Raw genomic sequence first — 10,989 nt, forward strand, 5'->3', positions numbered from 1 at the left:
TAAAGTTCCTCAAGGCAGGCATTGTCTTTTGTATTCTTTGTACTTAATCCAGCCCTTGAGATCCCCAGAAGCCGGTGACCCTTCCTCAGCAGCAGCAGAAGACACTGGGTACTGCAGAATGAAACCTTGCAACCCATACTTCAAGGATTTCTTTTTCTCCAAGGTCTTATGAAAATTATCAGCAGTATCAGATGTGATTTAAAACAAAAGCCCTAAAGGACAAAACTCCTTCTCCCATGTCCTGAATGGTGTTTCAATTTTATCACTGTGACTAAACTAATATCACGGTGTACTTCAGCCTTCTGAGAAAGCTGAAGGTATTATTCTGTCACTATGTAATATATTTTTTTACAAAAGCCTCAACAAAACAAAATCCACTGCTCAGTAATAATTCTGCCTCAATCCATTTGATTCCAGTATAATACCATGATAATCACAGAAGTCACTTTCTGCCTCAGGGGTAGAGCTGCATTTTTTAAATTTCTTTTCTGATAAATTGTAAGTTTCCTGGAAAGCTCAGCTGCAGCTGTCTTGAAATGAATAACAATTTCTATAGTTAAATATGTCCATCCACACTAGAGTTGCTTTGGTTCTTTTTTTGTTTTCATAACATTGGGAAATATATTCTCAAAATCCCAGAAGAGTCGCTAACAAGAGTACTGTGAGGCCATTCCTATTTTACCCAATATTTTTCCTCAGGTTGTGTGTTCATTAAATAAAGTCCACTTTTTAAATTTTACATTGCTAAGAGAATTGTTACAGTTATTTCTGCTTCCCTGCATACAGCTATACTAAAGTGAATGAAAGACTGACTCCTTTGGGAGCAACTGAATTTTTAATACGAACAAGGGAACCAAGATGGGTTTCTACTTTTCCAATATGCTTAAGGCTAGTCTGCTCCCTTGCAGATGAAGAGTGTCCAGATCCTCACAACATACTAGCTGGAAGAATATTAACACATGCCCATCAGCTGCAGACAAGCCTTGTAGTACCTGAAGCCTTTGGTTATGGTATTTGACTTTACGTATTTGACAAGAGTGGCTTCCTACTGTTCTAGATCCATACACAGGTTAGAAGCTCAAACACTTTTTAAGATGTTCAGTGTTATGTGAAGAAGAATTTTAGGAAGACTTTTATGTGTTTTCAATGGTAAGGGAGGGTAGGAGTCCCTTTTGCTCTTGGTAACCATGCATGAATGATAACAGCATTAAGATTTGCAGTAAATAAGCAATTCCCTCACATCTCCATTTTATATCATACCTACTGCAGGAAGGACTGTGGTTTTTGCTTCCAGAGCAACTTGCATTCTCCCAACTCTGATGTGTGCAATGAGAGAAGTCACACCCACATGAACTAAAACAACCTGCCGAACAAGTGAACAAAGCAGCATGCATCAAAACTTCACTTGCATACAGTTGGCTGTTATGACAACAATGGTCCAATTGCGGTGTCTTGCGAAAGAATGCATGCATTTTTTCAGAATCAGGAAGGACAGGTGTCCTTGACTGGGTAGACAAACAGAAGCAAGAGAGACAACTCTTGTGAGAAAGGCATGTCTGATTCCCCTTCTGGTGTGTATTGTTTTCACCAAGCAGCACTATCAGCTTATGCATTCTGCCATGTTTGCTTCCCTGTTACTTCTGCTGGGTAGAAGCCCCCTAATCACCCTATTAGCCTGCAACACAGTCCAGTCAGTAGTGTAATATATTGTTAGTGTAGGCCTTAAATGGGCAGATTAGTCTATTTTCTTCCCTCCCATCCCCATTACTTCTACTAACTACCCAAGGAGTAGTAGTGTGAAAAGCTGTTACTTCCAAGTCAAGTCACTTGGGAATTGATATTACTTAGCCATAAGTGTCACTTACATAACACTGACAGATAAATAAGATGGGGAACATGTACATGAACTGCACTAAACTACTAGCAAGTAATCTTTGAAAACAGCAAACCAGGAAAAATCCTGTCTGCAGTAAATACACCTTACCTTGGCAGTCCAGTTTCTTTGGCTCATTTTGCCAGCTGTAGACAAAGTGTGAGTAAATATCTGGCCATCATCTGGGATCCACGGACCACATATTCCTCCTCTACCCTTTATCAGACAAATTGGTTATGTCAGTAAACCATGACACAATGAAAATCCTAGCTCCTCCTCTTTTACTTTCTTAAAATGACTTGTGTTCTCTAACAGCAAATAAAGTGATATTTTATAACCAAACTATTAAAATGCCAAAGCACAAGCAACACTGTTCTGTGATAAAATAAAAGATAAAATAAGAGAGAAGCAATTGTGCCTATACTGAGTTAAAATCTCACAAATATAGTTATTTTCTAAAATACATGAGGCAAAATGTGGTCCCAAATTTTAGCTGCAGTAATTCTATGAAGCTAATACACTTTTTCAGGATTTGCTGTATTAGAACCAGAAAAAGAATCATATCCCACTTTTTATCTTTTTCTAAAGGGCTTTTTTAATTGCAGTTTCACTTTTGATATAGCAGGGTTTTTTTTCTCTAATGAGGAAGGAAGGCATGTCTTCTCTGCCTGTTTGCAGAGCACTTCTCAGTAAAGCTGTTAAGATGTAAATCTCCCAGCAATTGCAACCATAGAGGATTATTTTGTCTGTCTGAAGATCTTGCATTTGTTTGTTTGTTTGAAAGGATTAAGTCTGTCTTCTAACTCCAGATATTTCTTCAGGCTCTTCTTTCAATGCACTGTAAGACATATACCAAATCAAAAGAAATGGAGTTCATATTAATAAAGATAAAATGTTTTAAAAGTCATGAAACTGCAAAAAAAAAAAAAAAGCAACAAAACTTCCTTTCGAATAATGGAAAAAGCTTGCTTTGCAGTGTATGTTCGATCTTATGCAATGATACTCATGACCTTCTTGCTGTAAGGCAGTCAACCTGCTTAGACTTCTTCTAAGCAGGAACTAAAATATTTACAGTACAAGGAAGCCAGATGACGCACTTTGGCTACATGCTTTCACCTTTTCCACACCTTAATTTCAAGCAGAGATAATTGTGAAAATAAGAAATAACAGCAAGGTCACCACAGCGGTGGGATGTTGAAGCTCTTTACTATGGCTCTAGACAAAAGTTTTGATGTGATGGTTCCAGCAGGGAACCAGAACTTTTAAGCCAAAGTCCTGGTATCAGCTAAGGCCCCCAGGGAGTCATTAATAAAACAACTCCTTAGGAAGGGACTGCCAAGAGGTAAGCTAGAGCTCTTGTGGAGACATCAAGCCTTCACACAGAAGGGTACATGAAATAGCTGCAAGATGTGTAGACTAGGTTTTCTATCACATCATCTTTGATTACGAAGAATGTGTCAGATTGCCAGAAGGGAGATCAACTAGAAAGACTGGGCAACTGCAGGAAGGTCATTATGTAGGGTAAGGCTTACCTTACAGATAAAAAAAGAAAAAAAAAAAGTGTCCCAAACTGTCTTGTTAGAGTCAGAACTTTAAATATTCATTCAATTCACTCTTATAAAGAGACAAGCAGACAAGTTAAGAATGGAACCTGCTTACAGTGCATGAACAAATTTTGTTATCCTGTATTTGGATTCCCTTTTTTGCTCTGATCCAATACAGAAAAATCATTCTTTCTCAGGACATGTGTATACAGGCTTCAGTCTACAAGTCACAACCAGTGATACTCACCCCACTCAACTTCAGTAATTCAAGCAAATCATTCAGGGTCCCTCTGTAAGCTGCAGAGACAGTAACACCTCCAACTGACAATTCACCATGCTTACTTTAGAATTAAATCATCTGTCTTTCTTTCTCTATTGACTGTGCAGAGATTTGAGTCGAGTAATCTCAGACAGATGAAACTGGCCCCATTAAATATAATGACAGATTCTGAATACTGCCTTGTCCAAAAATCCAGCTATTTGCTTTGCAGCCTCAGCATCCAATGCAAAAAATTCTAAAACTGACAGATATCTCCACAGTGGTTTTAGTGAACTATAGATTTGATCTAATTGTAAGCACAGAAAGACTTCATAAACTTGAACCTGGTTATTTCAATGATGTCTCATCCAGTAGCAAGAACAGAGCACATGATGCTGCACTGTTATACCAACCATGAAGGCCAAAGGACAGGAGTGAATGTTGGCATGGTAGACACAGCAGTTCTCCCCGTTTGCATCTTTCCAGCTGGCAGGGCATTCATGATCCTCACAGAATTCCTTCGCAGCAGTAGCATTGCTAGCCAAACAGCAGAGAACGAGAGAAATTTTACATCCATTCCTCATTCCCCAGAATTGCAACAAGCACATGAGAGCCTGTTCTTTATCCTGCACAGAAAAATTAGCAGCAAAACCATATGGAGTGAAATAAACACTGTTATACTGTTTCTTTCTCTTTTGTTTTGCTTCTGCTTGAAGCACTCCTACAGCAATGAAGATTGCTGTCAGCTGGACCACTGTCTACTGCCACGTGGTAGGGAATTCTGGCAGATACTATGCTGCAAGCAGATACCAACATCGACTTCTCTCCCCAGACTGACTTCATGACTCGAGATTACTTGGCACAGCTACAAGTGGCACATTACTCTACTTCCACTCTCAGAAATATGTGTCCCTGGATACTTTCATTCTCAGTGTTTTTAATTATATACCTTCATCTATGCATGTGATTCATACATATCATTCAGCTCCAGTCTTCACTCCACAACCCAAACAGCCAAGGAAAATAACTATATTGGACCATAATATCAGATACAATTCCCCAAACCAAAAATTTAGAGCAAAAAGTGGACTTTATGAATAGACTGTTCTGCAAAACAAGGTGGGTCTTTTGAAAGTTCACCCCTGAAAGACAAATGTAGTTACCTGGAGATGTGTAATGCAACACTTTTTCCCACTGTTTCCTCAGTTATGTTTTCAGTCAGTTATTGCCCTAATAAATTTTGCTTTAAACTAAAATCATTTTCTGCAAATATGGTTTACTCAGTAGATATAGCCAGATTTAGTAGTAGGGTTTAGTTTAAATGTTAGGCACTTGTGATAGATGTCTATAAAGCAATGCCAAAACACCAGGATTTATTTTTCAGTTTGTTTTTTATGAAAGAAGAACTAGCCAGTAATGAGTAGAATTAAGACAGAAGATTGTATTATAAAGAACAAACACAAACACAGGGGATCAGTTTGACATAGATTGTATTGATGGCCAGATTTACAAAGGCATAGACATACTTGAAACCTGAGATAAGCAGATTTGTCAATCCCCAAGACATCTAAACAGATAAAATCTTAAAATTTATTGGCATTTGACCCCATGTTGGGAGTTAAAAAAAATACTTAAGCAAGTTGGTGCCTAAATACATCATGCATTTGTCTTTATGGCGCTTTTAAAAATTTACACCGTATTCTATATTTTTTATTCAATATCTTCATCATGGCTTCAGCCAATTATGCTGATGTCCATACATTGACTTGCCAGCCTCAGCCATATTTGGGTCAACCACTGTAAGCTTTAGAGCCAACGAGATAGTCTTCTAGATAAAATGAGGTGCAAATTTGATCCCTTTAAACAGCTGCAGCATAGATTTCTCTTTTTAAATATTTGCCAGCTGTCTCTACGTGCAAGATACATGTAAGTAAACAAAGAGCAGAATTTTCCAAATTCCTTACTGATTTAAGCAAGTGGGTCTCCCTCGAAAGACTAGAAAAACAGATTCATTTCCAAGCAGTGAAAAAAACCTGCTTTATGGTTAAATTCTTGGAAATATTACTGGCCATAAATTTCAGAAAATGTGATAAATTTTACAAAACCATAGTACACGGGTGATCAAAATACAATAACAACTTTTTGCCACTGGAAATGGATTATAGGTCATCTTTCAATATGAAAAAAAAAATCTGAACTTTGCAATGTGAACACTCAGACTGGCAGAGAAAAATGTGAGGTTTTGCATAAACATCTCTTACACTAACCAAGTACAGCACAGAAAGTGGGGACATACAGCTGCAGCCTCTGTTCTAGACATTGCTGTATATGGATGGAGAACTGCTATGTACAGACAAAAGTGTAAAATCGGGATGTATTAGCCTTTTAGTGCTCTGGAGTTGTACACATAAACATTCTGTATTTAACCTCTGTTGTCTACAGTTACCAGCACAATCTCTGAGTTGATATATAAGCTTTTGGACTGATTTCAATCCCAGAGAAAACAAAATAAGTTTGTCATTGAATTCAGTGGATTCAGGGTCAGGCCAGCCTCTTTTTCATATCCATGTTGTGCATTTCAAACACACTTACGACTAAAATGAGTATAGGACACAGTTAGTTTGGGACTTGCACTTAAACTTCAGTTGTAAATTCCTTGTGTAGAGAAGGCAAGAAGTGATGATCAGAGTTGCACTGAGACAGTAATGCAGATACAGGATGATGTGCCCTACCCTTGACCACGCAGGCGAGCATGCCATGATGGCTGCTCTGAGAGCAAAGCCATTGCAGAGAGGTAAATGTCAGGGCAAACAGAGCTATAAGAGACCTCAAGAGATGCAAGGAATTAGCGGGTAGACACGGAGTATGTGTTCCAATTATGTTACTGAAAATGTACACACAGAATCCCCCCATACTCATGACAATGAAAGCATTTTTGTAGGAGGTAATACCTGTGAGAAAGGATTCCATTTTGCACTGCATATTGATAAAAGCCATCTGAAGCGAAGACTGCATAGGTCACATTGAAGAATTCCCCACTCACAGCCTTTTCTGGAGGCCTTTGCACCCATGCCATCTCCAGGCCTAGAAACAACACAATCGTGGGCCAAAATATTTGCTATACTTTTCTACTTTACAGATGCATACAAATGTAAAACTTTTTTTGTAGTGATTTTCATCTATTGTTCCTATTTCTTTTTATGAGCCCAAAACAGTCATCTATTTTAGTGGCTGTATAGGTAAACACAAATGCACATTAATTGAACAATTCTGACACTCACTTAGAAAAGATCAAGCAATTGGAAAAATATGACAAAAAATGCAGTCGTCTTATCTAATGTAACTTTGCTCCCAGTATAATGCAGTGCTGCTTCCCTGCTATATTTGCTTTCCTCTTTGATCAGGCAATAAACACCGTTCTTCATTCTTGGCTGCTTTTACTGAGGCACACACTTCATTATGGAAGAACAGACAACTCTAGAACACATGAAATTCAGTCAAAATCCTTAACCTCATGAGACATAAATTATATATACTAATAATTATATATTTGAGAAAGCATTCTCATTTTATAAAACCATATCACATGTAGAACAGAGGACAGTGCAAGGAGTGCTACTCAGACATCTATAATTTTCCATTTCCACACTCTTACTGGGAAAGATGATTTATCCCGGTCATCTCTCTTGTCCCTGGGACACCTTATTACCTGCTCTGAGCCTGGGAATGAAGCGAGATAAGAGGTGGGAGAAGCTTTTAATCCATATTCTTACACAAAACTATCAAAATCTCACTCCCTTCACCTACCTCTTTCTGTATTGTTGGATGAAGGTTTTAATTTGCACCACATCAAATGACTTACGTCTTGCAAGTGTGTAGCTCTCAGTTTGTCAGGAAGTTTTAGATCCCTTCTGCAGAGGATGGGTAAACCTGCCCTTCACAAGATCCTAACTTTTTTGTTGTGTTTTTTTTTTTAATTATAAACTCTTTCATTACTCTGGAGTTGCTTTTACAAGTGTATTCTTCACTTGCACTGTTAGTGAAGCTGCTATTTTTTCTCTAAACATAACTCCCTTTCAGATATAAAGAAGCAAATTGTAAAATAGCCTCTTGATTTCATATCTCCCTTGAAAAGTAAACACTCATTAAAATTGCTAACACTATGAGAGAAACTACAACACAAAGATTTAAAAAAACCCGCTAGTGTGATTTACACTAAAAGGTAAGAGAAAGCTGATCTTCAGCGATTGTGTGAGAATGAAGGCAAAATGTCAGCATAAATTTCAGTCAAAGTACTTTCTAGCTCCCTTTAAAGGCCTCACAAAGGTAAACAAAGCTCTTCTTTCAACAATAGATACTCCCACATCTAAATGCTTTGAAGATCTTGTGTTAAATCCACAGCAATGAGCCTATGGTGTATGCCTCTTGCTTTGCTTTTATCAATGCCCAGAAAATGATAAGGAAGAACTGCAGAGAAAGGCAGAATACAGCTTGGAGTTCATTCTAAAACTGGTTGTAAAGGGTATATGTTAATTAAACAACCTACTCATATTTATTTCCCTTGTACTCTGTTCACACTTTGATTTATTAGAAAGAATAGCTTTAAACAAGTCATCTGTTCTGATAAATAGTTGTTTCAATGTGAATGCAATAGTAAATTCATACAGGGATGAAAGTCTTAGCTGACAATCATCGAGATCATCTTTGAATTTCACTGTTCCAACTGAACTCTTTGGAAAATATTTAACTTAATATTGGGCTCAAAGTGTGACCCAGCAGTATATTTCCTGGAGTGTTTTATGAGTATTAGTTTCTCAGGTGTTCTTGTTTTTTCTAAAAACCCTATTGAAACACATTGTCTCTGGTCTTTTCTTTTACAACATAAACAAAAGTGTTCCTTTACATCAGTTATTTATCAGTTACAGAGTCACAAAATGACAGAATAGCTGAAATTGGAAGGCACCTCTGGAAATCATTTGGTCCAACTCTGTGTTGCTCAAGTCAGGGTCACCTAAAGCAGGTTGCTCTAGATTTTATCTAGCTGGGTTTTGAAAATCTCCAAAGATAGAGAAACCACAACCTTTCTGGGCAACCTGTTCTACTGTTTGATCACCCCTACAATATAAAATATTTTTCTTCTATTTAAATTTAATTTCCCGTATTTCAGTTGCTCTTTAATTATTTTTCAATCTAAACAAACCAATTTCCAACATAAAAAATTGTTCTGTTTTTTATTATCTCATCACGTAAATTCATTTCAAAACTGAGTGGAGTAAGTGGTTAAAGATCTAAAATTCTTTTGAAGTACTCATGGTACACAGTTTTGAGCAAGGTGGAAAAGCATGACATGTAGAATCAGTGATTTTGCTTACTGGCTGGAGGGTTTAAACACAGTCCACTTTTGAACTGACACTACAAAATTTCAGCAATGACTCAACAGAATTTGCTGCAATGCAGAGTTGCCTGCCTGCTTTGTTTGGATTAAGTTGCATTTGGTTTTCTAATAAAAAATAATATTTTTACAGTTTCTTTCTGGGGGAAGGGATTCAGCTGTTGCTATTACTTTTTCTTTTGGAACCAATGAATATTGGACAAATAATTGTTCTGAAGTATCTTTTGATTGTTTTCTTTCACTTATTTATCTAGAAAGAGAGGTTGTCACTGACTCAGATGTTTTCCACCATGCATAACATTCGTCATGAGTTAGGTATTATTCTGAGTACTTCAATTTTGGGTTTTCAACTATTCCCCAAGCAAGAGATGACCTTTCTTCAGAAGCTTTAAGACTCACTTACCTCCACAGTCCACCATGTTATACTCATCTGGTTTTTCCAGGGGCCAACAGTCATAGTCTTTGTTATCTAAATCATGCCATCCCTCCACTAATATCACCTGCCAGAAAAAAAGCATATGAATAGACTCCAAAAAAGGCGGTATGGGAACAGGGGAAGGATGAGTTCCATCTCCAAAGTTTATACTTCTTCTAAAGAAGTCAAACCAAATGCAGAAAGGTAGACTGGTATATTTTGCTCTCTTCAACTTTTGGAGCAAAAAAATGATAGCTTCCTAGGGGTATACAAACTTGAACAGTATATTATTTTGATCTATCCAGAAACCAGCCATGAAACAATGAGGGGACCTAACAAATCCCTCTCTTGCAGAAGGTGTTCTCTACAAAGAGCAGGTGGTTCTAGGACCATATGCAGAGAGACATTTGATTTAAAGAGGTTTTTTGTTTGATTTTAAAATGGCACCCCCCTACTCAAAACTGCTCAGTTTCTTTTAAACTTTTACACCTAAACTGTTTGAATGAGTAATTTTTTGTTATACCTTTAATAACATGATACAACTGTTAATTACATAATTGTTAAAACACATAACTATAGATTACATTAAGATTACATAAGCCTATTACAGGTAGAATACAGCATCATAATAGCATACAGATTGAATTGCAACAGTAGCAGAATATACATTATACCTGTACATATATTATACATTATAATAGATATATTAATCATGTAATAAAATATACACGCTTGCGTATATATGAACAGAATATTTTATGATAATGCACCCTGGTCTTATTCCACTTCTAGTAAAATATAATAGTTTCTATTCATATAATCTGCTATTATTCTTCTATATATTATTGGAGGATAATCATCTACTGGATTAGACACTTACTTATCACAGTATTCATGGAATAAGATAGAATTATATAACTGATTTTTCCAGTATATTCCTCTATTACTCTTCTTATCTACATTACTAAAATAACATTCAACAACTGCCTGGTATAAAGAGCTGTCTCACTGCAATAAGCCATTTACAGTTCTTTCGGTATGCACAGACCACAGGAATAAGTTCTGGTAAGCGAATCTATGTAGTTTACCTACCAATAAACTGAGCAGGCTTCGGAGCCCTAAGGCTGGTGTTTTGACAGCTCTCATGTTCCCTAACATGCACCCAACTCACCAAGTGTCAGGGCTGCTTCTGATGTTGCTGTTGCTACTGAATTAGATGCCCTTGCCTAAGAAGGGGCAGGGGTTGCTAGGCAAGCTGAACCTGGCAACTCCAGCTGCTGCAGCTGTTCTGACTCCTCCTTCGCTCTTCTCCCCCACCCCAATTCTTGGTGCAGGGTGGAAACACCCCTCTGCACCTCTGCTGAACCTCTGAAAAATTGTCACTTGTCTTAGGGGCAGCCCTGTTCTCAGATGATTGAAGTCTGTCAGTTCAAAGCTGGAAAAGCAACGGGAGGATTTTATTTCACTGCCTTGTTGGACTTGGGTAGCATCTGACCCTTAGGCAGA

General features: G+C 37.5%; 1 protein-coding gene across 1 annotated transcript in view; it reads right to left on the minus strand.

Annotated features, from left to right (window-relative positions):
* Positions 1-10,629, minus strand: part of LOC104260289 (atrial natriuretic peptide receptor 1) — a 34,691-nt gene extending 24,062 nt beyond the window's left edge. The window contains exons 1-6 of the mRNA XM_009815962.1: positions 10,576-10,629; positions 9,472-9,568; positions 6,628-6,760; positions 4,090-4,213; positions 1,985-2,089; positions 1,261-1,363 (exon numbers count right to left, since the gene is read on the minus strand). Of these exons, the coding sequence (XP_009814264.1) occupies positions 1,261-1,363; positions 1,985-2,089; positions 4,090-4,213; positions 6,628-6,760; positions 9,472-9,568; positions 10,576-10,629 (616 nt within the window). The remainder of the gene's footprint in view (positions 1-1,260; positions 1,364-1,984; positions 2,090-4,089; positions 4,214-6,627; positions 6,761-9,471; positions 9,569-10,575) is intronic.
* Positions 10,630-10,989: the final 360 nt, after the last annotated feature.

The sequence above is a fragment of the Gavia stellata genome, chromosome Z, assembly GCF_030936135.1.
Source record: "Gavia stellata isolate bGavSte3 chromosome Z, bGavSte3.hap2, whole genome shotgun sequence".
NCBI classification, from domain to species: Eukaryota; Metazoa; Chordata; class Aves; order Gaviiformes; family Gaviidae; genus Gavia; species Gavia stellata.